The sequence below is a fragment of the Colletotrichum gloeosporioides genome, assembly GCF_011800055.1.
Source record: "Colletotrichum gloeosporioides strain Lc1 chromosome Unknown consensus_7, whole genome shotgun sequence".
NCBI classification, from domain to species: Eukaryota; Fungi; Ascomycota; class Sordariomycetes; order Glomerellales; family Glomerellaceae; genus Colletotrichum; species Colletotrichum gloeosporioides.
Genome location: NW_025544652.1, coordinates 1,200,410 through 1,214,908, shown reverse-complemented (window position 1 = coordinate 1,214,908; position 14,499 = coordinate 1,200,410). Strand labels below are relative to the sequence as shown.

The window sequence follows — 14,499 nt, the reverse complement described above, 5'->3', positions numbered from 1 at the left end:
ATGGGAAATTGGGCGCGGCGTAAATGTACATTATGTGATGGTTTGGGTTTGTTTATCCGGCTCGGGTCGCCTCTGATGACGTATTCAATGGAATGATAAATGTCAGAGAAGGCAATTTATATTCTATATGAGACCACTGGTCGGCGTAGTGATGGGCGCATGAATTCCCACACTGTTTGCACTCACACCTCTTTTTCGAACTCCAAAAAAGACAACGCTCAAACGAAGGGTATCGATGTACAATTCCCGTGTCTCCCAGAGACTCCTAAACACATCGCACGTGTAAAAATAAATAAAAAATACAATTTCCCATGTCGGTAACCACCGTTACTTTTTAGTACAGTAGCTCGCCGCTTTCCACCATCCGGGTGAACTTGTCGTCTGGGTCGACAAAGTGGTAGTCCTCACCGCGCACCACGCGGTCCACCTCTTCACGGACGAAGGGGTACACATCCTTCCACGCGTTGCGACCCATCCAGCAGTCCAAATGTCCGTAGCCCGGAACAACACGGCGGCGGTACTGAATGCCAGCCGGAGCACCGCCGTCGAGCTGTCTACCGTGAGACCCAAAGGTGTCGCAGAGGATCTCGTACGTCCTCTCCGTCGCCTCTGGCGTGAGGACAGCGTTGTCGCGGCCGACGAAGAGCATGATTGGGATGCCCCGCAGCCTGCGGATGTTCTGCGGCGTCGTGAGCGGCTGAAACAGGGGCCCGTTGGTCATGACATGCCCGTCAAAGCCCTGCTTCATGAGGAGATGCAGCTGTGTCATATTGACGCCGCCAAAGAAGCGGTCCATCTGTCTATGGGTAGCCTCGTTGAGGTTGGCGTGGTTCCAGCAACGGCCGAAAACGAGCGTACAGCGATGGCAGCAGGCGTTGTTGCAGATCTCTTTGCGCTCTTCCGGGTACAGCCGGAGGAGCTCGTTGAGGGCACGCTGGAGAATGCTGTCATCCTTGGCGGTGCTGCAAGAAAACCAGTTGCCAAGGACCATCTTGTACATTTTATCGAGCGGTATCGGACCAGCCATGACCTTGGCCATGTTGAGAGTGCTCCAAATAGGATTCATGAAGACCTGGCTGCAAGTGATGCCCTGGATCCAGGATCCCGGGATGGTACCGTCAAGGAGGCCGCAGGAGAATGCAACACTACCCATGCAGTGCGCGATGGTGTAGACTTTGTTGTCCTTGGAATTGCCGTCCGAGTAGTCCTGACGGATGTGCTCGATGCAGGCTTGGAGGTCTAATCTGGCGTCGTAGGTTGTCCAGTTGTTCTGGGCGACCATGAGCTGACCGATGCGGTGAACCGTGATGAAAACGCGGTAGCCGGCGCGAGTGAAGTAGTTGACCGCGTTGTATTTGATCGTGGGCAAGGCGTAAATCTGATGATCGACGGCGGCGCCGGGAATCAAAAAGAGGTTCTTCGTCTCGATGTTTGGGTTGGTCGACTCCCACATGTGCATCCGTGTCTTGACATTGTCCTGAGCAACAATGACGAACGAGGCCGTTGGAGGAGTGTCGTTGACGTAGCCGTTATAGTTGACGCTCGGGTATTGCAATGGGGTGAATGGGGCCAGGAAAAGAGACAGTGACTTGCGGGTGAAGTAAGTCAGGAAACTCGCCGCGCTGTAGGCTTTCTTGACCAGGCCGCTTCCCGTTGGTGTCATGGTCATGATCTGAGAGACGAAGTCGGCGGGCTGGATGTGCATGATGCCTTTGGCGACCACTTTTCCGAGCCGCCAATGCTCGTCGCAGTTATCGCCAGCCTCCAGTCCACGTCTGGGCTCAGAAATGGTGACATAAAGTGTACTTGTGGCCTTCCAGAACTGGAAAGGGGCCAGAGCAACCGATGAATCGACCACCTTGTATCCATGGAAATGATACTTCTCTCCATTGACACCGCGCAGGTCAAAGTCGTACGTCATGTTACGCGTTCCGGGAGCTTTCTGGTCCAAGATGAAGAGATTGAAGTCTCCACGTTGGACCATGAACGGGGATCCACGGATGGTAGGGCAGACGAATGTGCCAGTGAGCATGGCTGAGTGGTCGGGCTCCTTGATCATAGACTTGGTGTTGAAGGACTGAACGCTGAGGAAGAACCTGGCACTTTCGCAGAGACTCTTTGCAGTTCGGTATGCTAGCTCGTAGGTGTCTCGCTTGTCGGTAATCAACCCATCGTCGCGATGAACGAATCCTGACATGACCTCGGTGAATCCAAAGCCACCAGCCTTTGCCCTGTTGGCATGGTGGATCAGGGACTTGGCCTTGTGGATCCTTTCGTTCTCTTGTTTGAGCTCTACCGTGTCCTTCTCCTCCTTCGGCGCGAACTTGGGTTCGCCGAAAAGATCGAGAATGCCGTTGGGGTTGGGGTGGATCATAAGATCCCTCTTGTGAATATACGCATCGACAGAGCGCTCGGCAAGAGCAGTGATGGTAGCGAAGGGGTTCACGCCAATAGCACCAGGTATGACAGAGGCATCCGTCACAATCAAGCCATCATGTGTCTCGTCGTCATCTCCAACAAAAACTTCACCAACATCGTTCGTAACGCCAGTTGCGCCAGTATCGTCACGAGCCATACACGCTCCCCTATAAGATGTTAGTATTATTCATTTACGAGAAAAGGGGTCATCTCACCCGATGGGGTGGACAGTGACTTGTTGACCTCCCATCAACGCAGCGAACGGGTTGTTGACGAAGGTACCGCCCATGGCCTGGGTTGCCTTGGCCAGCAAGTCGTTCAACTTCCGGACATGGTCGCTCCGTCCTACGCCAAGGAACTCGAGAACAGGCTTGTCGTCCTTGAGAGTGAGCATGGCCTGGCTGCTATCATGAGACATGACGAGGTAGACCTGAGTATTATCCATGGAGCCGCCCTGACGATATGCGCCAAAGATGTGACTTCGGTATCTGGCGAAATTAGAGCGAACCTTCTCAGCAAAGGACTCGCCAGTGGCTTCGACAGATCCAGGCATCATCTCCAACAAGGTCTGGAGGAAGGGCGTCAGAGAACGAGGAATTGCACCCTCTTGAATCACGTATCCATCGAGGGGGTTCTCGTGGCCTTCGCGGTCATCAATGACGGAGTTAATCGTAGGACCAATTGGGTTGTAGGGGTTGGGAAATGGCTTTCCGATGGCATTTGCTTCCTCGTCCATGTTGTAACTAGTAAGATGTTAGCACGTAAGCAATAGATATGGCTCTAGGTAGCCTGCTTACCCAAAAGCGAGCATATCACCATTGCCACTCATGTTCTCGCCAACACGAGAGCTCATGGAAAGCCCCATCTCTTTGCTCCTCAAAAGGATTTCTGTGGTTCCAACAGCACCGGCGCCGAGAAACACGCACTCTTTGGCGTGCACCCACATCAAGTCTCCGTGGAGGTTTGCCTTGAAGTGGCCTCTGTTGCGGCCATGCCAGGCGAAAAAGATAAGGTAGCCTCCAATGTGCTCCTCGGCCTTCTTAATGTATCGGACTTCACATTCGCAAAACATTTCGGCACCCCAATTCCATGCGTCGGCAAGATAAGTCACCAACGTCGTTGTTTTAGACCCGTCGTTAACGCCAGTGCAGTCCTGTCCGGTCAACGCGGACGGGCACATTTCCACGCCGGTACTGTTAGGGCCGTTGCGGAATCTAGTTGTTTGGGGAACCATTTTAAATTTGCTGGAAAGGCCAAGAGCAGCAGCTTGTTTCTTCAAGACGTTCACCTTGGGGAGTTCGGGCCAGTCGTCTGGATACTGGGTCGGCTCGAGAACATCTCTAGCTCTTTGGTAGTCTGGAAGTCGAGGATGTTAGTATCAATATGACATGGTGTTATCACTTGGTGACGAGTTGCATACATTGTTCCAAGCAGCTGGGATCTTCTCTGATAGCCTTGGGCCAGATAGGCATGGATAAGGTAGCCTGGTCTGCTTCAAGGAAGACGTTGGCGTTCATCAAGCTAGTTCCACCGAGGCCTGAAGGAAAAGTTAGTCTAGGACGTCACCCAATACAGGGCGCGGCGGCAAATCCTTACCATTGCCAACAACAGCATTCAACCCCTTCCCAAAGATCAAATGGTACATGCCAGTCGGATCACCCCTCTCGATGGTAGTGCTAGGGAGCCATCCGGGGGCAAACTCTCCAGAAACATGAACTTGATCAAATGCGTCGAGAACACCACTAGGGTACTCTCCAGGCCATTTCTCCTGTCCACGCTCAAGTACACAAACAGACTGGCGTTTGCCGCTTGCATTCTTTGTTCTTGCTATGCGGGATGCGGCCACGGCACCACCATATCCAGAACCGATAACCACACAGTCATAGCTGTGGCGCATCAACTCAACGGGCTTCGATATCCGAGGGTATTGCCTTCGGGCCTCGTCATCGTAGGTGCGGACGTTGGCATACGCCCGTGACCTTGGGGCATTGTCTTCCTCATGTATTCCAAATGTGGGAATACGATGAGATTTACTGTATCTGATGCCGTTGGACGGAGGCTCCTCTCTGTAAGAGCGGGACGAAGACGATGTCGGGCGAGAACCCGACGCTGGCGAGAAGAGTCTGGACGTGGAACTGTTGGCGCTGTTGGTGCCATTTGTTGAAGAGCCGTTATAATCCATGCGGTATCCGTTGGCCTTAGCCACGTTGATATTGGTCGGCTTAGGGTCGACGCCGTTGAGCGGACCTTCGGAAGTTGCCATTGGTGCCATTTAGGAGGCGTCTCAGCCCTAGCAGCAACTGCGCCGTTGACGGCACTAAGGAACTCGAGTGTAAGGGTTTCTGTTGGTCGCAAATGTGATAGTCCGTAGTGTTTGAGTGCCTCTGAGGGTGACCAATGCTTGTTGTAGGAATCCAAGAATAGTACTGAAATGATAGGAAGCTGTGACTGAGAAATATCCTGCGGAGGAACACACAAGAGTCTATATAGTCACTACAACCAAGGCAACCAAATAGCCAGAAGTCATGGAACGAATGCGGACGGCGAGGGCAGGAAGGGGACGAAGGGAGGGAAACGGGCTCCTGGTACGAGGAGCAAGTATATCAATGGGGGTCCATGGCGGGCTAAGCAGACAGGTGTGCCGCGCGAACTATTCCTAGTCAGAAATCCCACACTAGCAGATGAGATAGACAAACCCACCGCAGAACGACATGCTGGGTGACCGGGGTACTGGGAGGATCCTTGCCAGCACCTGCATGGGTGCATACGGCATGCGTACCGCCGTACGCTGGGCTACGAGGTGGTCAATTCGGTGAGGGACAGTGCCGGATCCGTCACCTTTCGCAAATCGGGAGCGGAGGGTACGGGATCGAGGCGAAGAAGCAACACTGGTTCGGCGGGTCCTGTGAGGAATTGGCCAAGTCTCATAGAGTATCGATAGGGCCGCGCTCAGTTTCTCCACCGAACTCAAGGTAGGCAATGATTCAAGTCGAGTTTTGCGGTGACGGCAACCTGACAGTTGGTCCATGTCTCAAGCCCACAGGGTCCATGTCGCTTGGTGGAGCGAGTCGACGAGTGGTTCTGGTGAAAGAGGGCAGTAATCGAGCAGGCCGAGGCAAGTTTTCCCTTGGGGATGACGGGATGACGAGGCTGGCTGGGAGTGGTGCTGGCGGGGGACGAGACCGGGGCGGTGGACTCGGGGCTGAGGAGTCGAAGCCGGGGATTGTCGTTGGAGATGGAGATGGAGTGAGAGTGAGACTCTGAGGGTTCAGCGCCATGTCTATCTATCTCTTGACGTATGTGTGGGTGGGTTGGTGGTGGTGGACAGATGTGCGGATGCGCAGAAGGCGTTGCCGAAAATAATGGGAGCGTCCATTGTCCCCTCTAGTGTCCCGTCCGTAGTTGCATACGCTACTACTGCGCAAGGTATGTAGAATGAGATTGAGAGGTGAGAGAGAGGTACGCGGTTGGAAGGACGATGTACACAGCGGCTTCCCAGCGGGTGTTAGTGTGCAGGAACTACTGCTGAAGGGCTGTCTATTGGTTCGTCGCGACCAGTCATGATTCGAGAGAGAATAGCACCTGCCTCATATTGGGCCAATGGACGGTGCCGAGGCCAGTCCAATGGCGGAAGGGTGGGTTGAGGGGGAAAGGAGCTGAATGTTAGGCCAGGCGTAGAGTGCTGCGACTCTGCGCGTAGCGCAGTGAGGTACGGCGTATTGCTGGACTCGGACTCTGGTCTGGCAAAGAAAAAAAAAAAAAAAAGATTCTGCCTACGCGCAAATGGGCCAATGGCAGCGCTCCTATCGATCTCAGGTCGGGTTTTGCCAATCCTAGACAGTGGGGATCTCTCCACCCCGACGGCCTGGTTACCCGTTTTGATTTGTTTTAGCGTCCCTGGCGACCTTCAACTTGACCTGTCAATCTCAACAGCGAAACCAACTGGAAAAGCAAATGCCCAGCGCGGCTGGGTTTTGGTTCGGGGGTGGGTGCGCGCAATCGCACAAGGGAGAACGCGCCGGTGGATCGTCTTCAAAGTGAATGCCTGAACCATCCTTGCGTCTGGGACGGATACGACAAGGTTAATTAAATTACAACTGGACCCCTACAACACCGTAAAGGCCATGGCATCACCATCGATACCGTGACTACGGCACGGGGGCTTGAACCGAGATAACCGTTGAAGGTTTTGATGCTACCTAGCTAAATGCTTCTGGCAGCGCATATGCTTTGACGCTTGGGGAACCACGGACTGGCCTTGTTCAGATCCAGGGCCTCGGTGAAGGGGGAGTAGTGAGACACGCAGCCGGACCGCCGACGCATCCCGAGCTGAAGCTGTGAGCCTCACAGAATGCGTCCGTCCAAGACGAGCCTCGGCTGAGTTTCCTCTTGGGACGTCAGAATAACGTCCGCATACACCTGAGTCTTGGCTCAGGTCAACATGAAGTGTCTCTTCTCGTCTTTGCAACGATTGGATAGAGAATAGTTACCTGGCTGAGACGATTCACCGGCGTAAGGCAGCCAACAAGGAGGGGCAGATAGCTGCGGTTCCGTGACGGCCAATCCCTGTGCAGATGCTGCGTCTATTGGCCCGTAACCGACCAAAAACGGCATCGCTCTGCCTGATCTCCCGTCAATATCACCGCTGAGGCATCGCCGGTGCGTATGTGCGGCACGTGAATGGAACCGCCATGTGTTGCAGTGCAGTGCAGTCAGCAACTAAGTGGTCTATGTAAAGATGGGTGGTGGGGTTGGGTGGCATCGCCGTTGGTTGGAGACGTGTGGTCTGGTGTGACGACGTTGGTTGCTGGAGACCATGAAGGGGATTAGGATTCAGGAAATGCGTGACCGATTGTTTCCAAATCCTTCCCTAAGTGCCCCTTTCCATTGTTCTTCCATTCGCACCCCATTCGAGTACGCATGTTGGTAAGCTCACCTCAGTCAATGACTGTTCACCGCGCGAGGTACTTTGGTATTGACAATCTGCAATGTCGTGGTACCTCAAGCACCACGCGGTAAGGACCCGCAGCGGGGCCTTCGTCCGTCATCCGGGGCAGCGGCCGCCCGCTGCGCTGCGCCATAAGGTACGCTACTGCCATGCCGACTCGCCGGCCCCCACTGATATCCCGGCGGTAGGCAGGCAGGTACGAGCCTACCTAGGTACCTAATACGCACTTGCGCTCTTGTGCTGCTCAAGGCAACAGTCAATGGAAGGCTGTGTTCTGTGCCTCACGTAGCGTACCTATCTGCAACACCGCAGCATCCATCCATCCTCGGCACACGTTGCATCATTCGCCCTCGGGCATCTCCAGCCCTTTCTTGTCCCTCCTCGATTCACCTCCGTCATTGGCAGCAATCCTGAGAACCCCTTTCCCTAGCCGTCAGCAATCGTCCGACAAGCAATGCAGCTAAGACCTGCCTCCGTAAATATCATCCAATCTGACTAGTACACTTATCAACTCCACGAGCCATTGCTGCAAACTTCTGGGTAGGGCTGTCCTGGAACCCGTCCAGATAGGCTACTCCAGATGGCCCTCCTGCAGGGGTCAACCACGAGCATATGGCATGGGGGCTGAGAGCTCGACTTCAGATGGATGGCCCGCACTGACCCAACCACCGCCGTCACTGTGTACCAATCCCAGGGCTTGCGGACGACATCTGTCAGGGGTCATGGTCCTTTTGCTCGTGCGATTGACATCATGTTATTTGCATCTTGGAGAGGCTTCTCGCCGGGCACAGAACGCCATCTACTGTGCCTCGATCCTCCAGACGTACAAGCAGTGTCGATCGCGAAATGTCAGAGGTCGATCCGTCTGCACCCAATGGCATCGACCTAGAAACGGACCGAAAGAAAACGGCCGTCTCGACTTGATTCGACTGTGCGTCAAGTGCTCCCACACTCGCCTGGACGTTTGCCAGCATCCACGGAAAATCGAGAAATCTCACAGACGATGCGCTTTCGCTACCAGAGGCACCCGTTACGTCCGTTGGGAGCGCCACGACCCAAAGAGTCCACCACTCCAATCCCAGATATTAATACCATGACGTTAAATAAAACGTACCCGAGCTGCTGTGTTGCTGTGGCCACCCGTCGAGGCCAGCCGGCCTTATCGTCGAAGCGTTCCACAAACAGCACGAATAATCCCCGGATTCTTCCCCTTGCGGACGTTGCACACGACTTCTTTGGGCAGCACACGCGGATATTACGATAATGGCTGCCCAGATCTAGAGCTTCGACTGGCCAAAGTCAGCTTGATGGCGGCATGCAGAGCAACCATCCTCTTGTGACATTGCCACCCACCCAAGCGCTACAGTAGGGGGAGTGTCTCCGTCTCAGATTCGCTCTTCATCAACCTCTTACCGCGCTGTCAGCCTGGGGGTTGACATATCTGCTCATGATTTGATGCACTGCCACAGCCACTCCGGATAGCCGCTTCCCATGGCTGCAGGCGTCGCACGTTTCATCGATCCAACTTCATCTTGTGAGATGTCCGTTGAGGGTCATGGGTTATTCACTTTAGATATCCTTGCGATTCGTTAATCTGGCCTACAATTTGACATCAGAAATCGACCGTCTGCGGTTCGATTAGAGTCGAAAACCTAGGAAAGAAGCTCTACTTCTGGCGTGAGCCGCCCAGTGCCAGGTTCTCCTGGGGTTGTCTTCACCGGCTCGTCCGGTCAGCTTCGCAGAGGATGCCTCGAATAATGAAGACGATATTGCACAAAGGTTCCGATGTAGGCCGGGAGAGTCCGGTCGCCACCACCAAAACCCCTGATCCTCCATTTGAAATCTTGAATAATACGGACCGCTTCATCCCTCGTCAGCACCATAATCCCACACTCGCCAGCCTCCCTTCCTACCTAACGCTTACCGAAGGATTCGGCTCATCCTCTTCGGCACTTCAAATCATGGGGGTGTAAGCCGCAAGCAAGACTCTGGCCCTGAACCTCAACGGTGCCGGCATCATCACTTTGAAATCAACATCGGAAGGGGAAAGGGGAAAGGTTCTCGAATCAAAATGTTTTGGTATAGAACTATCTCAGGTATCCCTGTCCGCCAACGCCAGCTCCAAAATGCAATTGGAAGTTACACCGAAAAATTCTCAAGTCGTCATCTGCACATCGTCTCTTGAGACGTGGCTGCTTCGTGTGTCCCATTCCCGGGGGGTGGTATTTCTTTTTTCTTTTTTCTTTGGTGGTCATCATCAGAACCATCCGTTCAGTTCCACCAGTCACCCTGGTCGTGCATGGCGCGAGCGACCTTGACGAAGCCAGCAATGTTGCTGCCGGCAACCAGGGAGGGGAGCTCGGTCTCGCCGCCCTTGACGTACTCCTTGGCGGTGTTGAGGCCGTTGAAGAAGGCATCGGTCATGATGTCCTTGAGCTTCTGATCGACCTCTTCGCGGGTCCAGGACAGACGCTGGCTGTTCTGGGCCATCTCGAGACCGGAGACGGCGACACCACCGCAGTTGGCGGCCTTGCCGGGGGCGTACCAGATGGCCTCGGCGCCCTTCTCCTTGCGCTGGGCCTCGAAGACGTCGATGGCCTCCTGGGTGCAGCCCATGTTGGAACCCTCGGCGATGGCGATGCAGCCGGCGGCGATGAGGGCCTCGGCCTCCTCCTTGGAGACCTCGTTCTGGGTGGCGGAGGGGAGAGCGATGTCGACCTTGCCGACGTGGGTCCAGGGGCGGGCGCCCTTGATGTACATGAAGGAGCCCTTGTGGTCGAAGTCGGTGAGGGACTTGCGGTCGACCTTGAGGTTGGCAATGGTCTCGATCTGCTCGGGGGTGAAGGCGGCGTCGCCCTCGGCGACGAGACAGCCCTGGGAGTCGGACAGGGAGACGACGGTGGCACCGAGCTCAATGCACTTGAGGGCGGCGTACTGGGCGACGTTGCCGGATCCGGAGATGGCGACGCGCTTGCCGGCGAAGGTGCCCTTGCCGGCGTACTTGAGCATCTGCTCGACGTAGTAGACGACACCGTAGCCGGTGGCCTCGGGGCGGATCAGGGAACCGCCCCAGGTCAGGCCCTTGCCGGTGAGGACACCCTCGAACTTGTTGCGCTCCTGGCGGTAGGTGCCGAAGAGCCAGCCGATCTCGCGGCCGGAGACACCAATGTCACCAGCGGGGACGTCGGTGTCGGCGCCGATGTGCTTGGAGAGCTGGCGCATGAAGGAAACGCAGAAGCGGCGGATCTCAGCGTCGCTCTTGCCCTTGGGGTTGAAGTCGGAACCACCCTTGCCACCACCCATGTTGACTAGATGCCGGAGTTAGTTTAAACGGCTTTTTCCCCGGATTTCTTGGGGGCGGGATTTAGACTCACGGCCGGTCAGGGCATTCTTGAAGATCTGCTCAAAGCCGAGGAACTTGAGGACGGACAGGTTGACGGTAGGGTGGAATCGCAGACCTCCCTTGTAGGGGCCGAGGGCGGAGTTGAACTGGACGCGGTAGCCGCGGTTGACCTGGAGCTTGCCGTTGTCATCCTCCCAGACGACGCGGAACTGGATGACGCGCTCGGGGATGGAGACGACCTCGAGGGCGGTGCGGTACTCGGGGTTCTGCTGGAAGAGGGAGGAGTTCTCGAGGGTGCTGACCAGCTCTGTGTGATATTCAAGTCAGCCTTGGTACGTCCCGTGACGAGAGACCTTCGTTTCGTGATATTGACATACCGTTGTAGGCCTGCTCGAACTCGGGCTCGGAGGGAAGGTTAGACATGTTGGCGGTTGTGTGTTTGAGAGAAGTGTGTGGATTAAAGAGTTGCTTGGCGTCTCCGAGAGAGGTATGTCCAGGTTCGAGGCTGACAGGAGAGAAGCTGATGAGGTTCCAAGTCTAAATTGATCTCGAAGGGAGGAACGCCCGCAAGCTTATATACACATCTGGGAAGCTGTCGATCCGATATGGGAGACCAAATCGAATCGAGTAAGAGCTCACATTCACCAACCGCGAAAGTGCCCTCGTTGCCCCCTTGACCAGATGCGCACCCCGGTCGCGCCTTTCTCCCCTCCTGCTGGCTCCTCCACCACCTCCTCCCAAGCTTCGGGAAGCCCTTGAACCATGCCTTGATGGTTCGAAGGTGGAGGGGAGGGGGTCGACCAGCAGATGGAGAGGCTACTGAGGGCGAGAGAGCGAGATAGAAAGACAGGGGATGCGTTTAGCGCGAAGAGCAAGACATTGTCCGGGTCGGCCGTGGGGGGCGCTACGGGAAGAAACGTCTCGTCGCTCAATCTCTTCTTCATGCGCGTTCATTCGGTGGTTTCGGTGGCAGACCGACAATTAGTCCTATCCATAACGCGAGAGAAAGGGAAAAAAGCTCAGACGGAACCCACGCGGTTGACGTAAAAAAGACTCAGCCGAGTCTAGTGGCCTTCTAGGCTGGACAGAGTGCCGGGACCGGTCCCGGGATTCCCACAGATGGGAGATGCAGACTTGCAGGTCCCTTGATGCGGCAGCACTCTGCGCTCTGATTTGCTGGTGCCTCGAGATTATTCAACACCATCACAAAGAACAGACGATTCTGCCCAGCCGCGCCTGCGGTGCGATCCCGGAGGCGGCGAACCGAAGCTGCCATTGCGGAAACCAGACAACCATACCAAGCAGGGATCCAGGGGGGGACCCCGTCATTCATGGCCCATGGCCCGGCGGGTCGAGGGCAAGCCCAGGGCAACAGGGGCCTCCATCTTCGGGAGAAGAATAATGCCTGAAATGGCTCCCCATCGACCCCGTCGCCACAGGCTGGCGCGCGTGTCCCAAACAGGCCAGAACCTGGGGGACGTCATCCAACAATCGCATGCTCTGGTGCAGCTCTAGGACACTTTGCCCCTCCATCTCTGCCTCCTGGAGGAAGGGTTGGAGGGGGGGTCCCCGCTGGCACATGTCTTCCGCATGTACGGATTCGTCCTTATGCTCGTCTGTCACTCGACGCCGTTGACGGGCAGCTTCCAGGGGCCCCGTCACATTCGAGATGTCATTGACAATCGAAATGCTCCTTGCATGCCGTGGCGTGGCCACTTACAGCCATAGCTCACATGTCAACGGCAAGCCATATCTCAGCCTTTTATCAGCGACTCGTCATTGGTCGCTGCTATCTAGGTAGAGACAAGAAAGGGAAAAAATCTTGGAAGCTGAGAGATACACCAAAATGGTGGTGCATGGGCATGTGAACAAGTGAGGCCGGCACAGAAATTCCAACTACAACTAAATGCCGCTTCGATCGGCCGATGCGGCATCGCATCTCCGACATCGAAGCTGAGCAAGAGCGAGAGGAATCAAATTTCTGATGCGCAGGAGAAGAACCATGACGGCTGCGGCGTCATGGTCTTGCATATCCCTCTTCTCCATCACTGATAAGAGAAGCAGAAGAGGGTTGGGAGGTGATTTGCAACGGGTTGGACAAATGTCAATTGCTCATGACAATTCGTAAGTCGCGCCGCGACTGGCCATGCACCAGACGTAGGAGAAAAAAAAAAAAGGGCTAGCAGGGACGAGACAGGCTGACAGGATAGATTGCAATGGCAGGGCCGAAAAACGGCGCCTCGAGTCGCGGTTCCGATCGCGGAAGTGAAGCAAGGCCAGCAGTCGCGGGTGTTTGTTAGTTCAGGTCCAAGGTCTTCCAAGGTTAGGTTGGGCTCTGATGGACAGAACGACAACGGACGGTGCACGGCAGTGCCACGCGGGTTCGGATTGCGGCCTGGGCTGACAAACTGGGCTGATGAGTGCCAGAACTGCGACGCAACCCGACAGAATGCGACGGCAGCCATGAGCTGGAGCCGTGAACTCCGTCGTGGGGCGCCCATTCCCCTCCTCCTCACCTCTTCCTCCTTCGCCTCTAAAATCCCGACCACCGAGCGGCTCGCGTCCCGAGCCTGTTCTGCAGCGGCCAGCCATAGGTTTGTGTGTGAAGTCGGCCATCCCGCCTTCGGGCGCTTGGAGGGGTTTCTTTCCTCCGGCGGTTCTCCGGGGCCATCCATCTTGCAGCGTTTCAGTGGGCGACGGGAGGGGCCCCCAATCTCGGAATTGAAAAGAGTGGGCGCTTGACCGTGTGTTAGATCGCTTAGACTGTGCCGACTAACACCGGCAGGCAGAGAGTTCCAAGAGTGTGAGTGTGAGACAGCAACAACTCTGGATGCAGAAGCTATGTCTGCTGAAGAACGTACAGAGAGAGAGGGAGATGTGCGCACCCAGCCATTGGCTTAACCTACCTTACCCAAACCTCTTGGCCTCTCTTTTTGTCCTCTCCACAACCCATTCCCATTACGTTTTACTGCCTCTCTCTACATTCTGTTACGTTTTCTCACAGGATTCTATTCGCGAATTGCTGGTCAAAAGATGCAAACGGATTTATGCTTAAAGCTCATGTAACGTGAATGTCGATGTGATTGAATTACCTTTGACCTTACAGGTTGGCCCGGGTGACCAGGCGACGATGGTCTCGTGTGTGATGTTGGCTAACTTACATCTGGATGCAGGCACAGGAGCAGCAACAGCACCAAAGAGCGACAGTTAGACCACAGTCGGAGCCCCTCGGCGTAGCACCGTACGATGGATGAGATTGATAACTTAAAAGTGTACATACGTGGGGAAACCCTACAGCGAGCCGACGTGTGCTGTTCTGTTTCTGTGTTGTGCCTTGCGCCGTCGTCCGCCGCCGCCGCCGCCACCAGTGCCGATCCAGGAAAACGGCCGGCGGCTGCCCTGCGTGCCTGTGCCTGCGCCTGCGCCTGCGCCTTCGCTGTAGGTAACTGCTTGCTGTCATGTCCGCCCTTCCGCTCGCTGCTCAATGGACCGTCGGCCTCCGCCCCCGGTCGCCGTCGCCCCAGCCAATCAACACGCCGCTTTTGCCTCCTTGTTAGCTGAAGCCTTTACTCAATTTCACTCTCGAGAGTCCATCTGTCCATCCATCGCATCCAAATGCAAATGCCCACAACGGAACTTGTCCTTGCACGCCTGGGGATTTGTGGAAATAATTGCCGCAGCTCTGTTGTTCTCGTTCCGGATTTTGTTCTTCCCCTCTCTACTGGCTCGTATTATGGGAGAATATCATACAATGAAAACACAACTACCCCATCTACTCTAAATTTCTGTC

The 14,499-nt window shown here is 55.4% G+C and overlaps 2 protein-coding genes across 2 annotated transcripts; both read right to left on the bottom strand.

Annotated features, from left to right (window-relative positions):
* Positions 1 to 334: 334 nt before the first annotated feature.
* On the bottom strand, positions 335 to 4,690 carry GCG54_00001746 (Cholesterol oxidase; the record flags this gene model as incomplete). Its single annotated transcript, XM_045401850.1, has 5 exons — positions 335 to 2,585; positions 2,634 to 3,161; positions 3,216 to 3,774; positions 3,839 to 3,955; positions 4,015 to 4,690. 5 exons carry the CDS (start codon positions 4,688 to 4,690, stop codon positions 335 to 337), a joined length of 4,131 nt encoding a protein of 1,376 aa, XP_045270579.1.
* A 4,947-nt stretch (positions 4,691 to 9,637) lies between these two features.
* GCG54_00001745 (NADP-specific glutamate dehydrogenase) lies at positions 9,638 to 11,132 on the bottom strand (the record flags this gene model as incomplete). The annotated part of the gene is made up of 3 exons (XM_045401849.1): positions 9,638 to 10,674; positions 10,741 to 11,016; positions 11,087 to 11,132. 3 exons carry the CDS (start codon positions 11,130 to 11,132, stop codon positions 9,638 to 9,640), a joined length of 1,359 nt encoding a protein of 452 aa, XP_045270578.1.
* Positions 11,133 to 14,499: the final 3,367 nt, after the last annotated feature.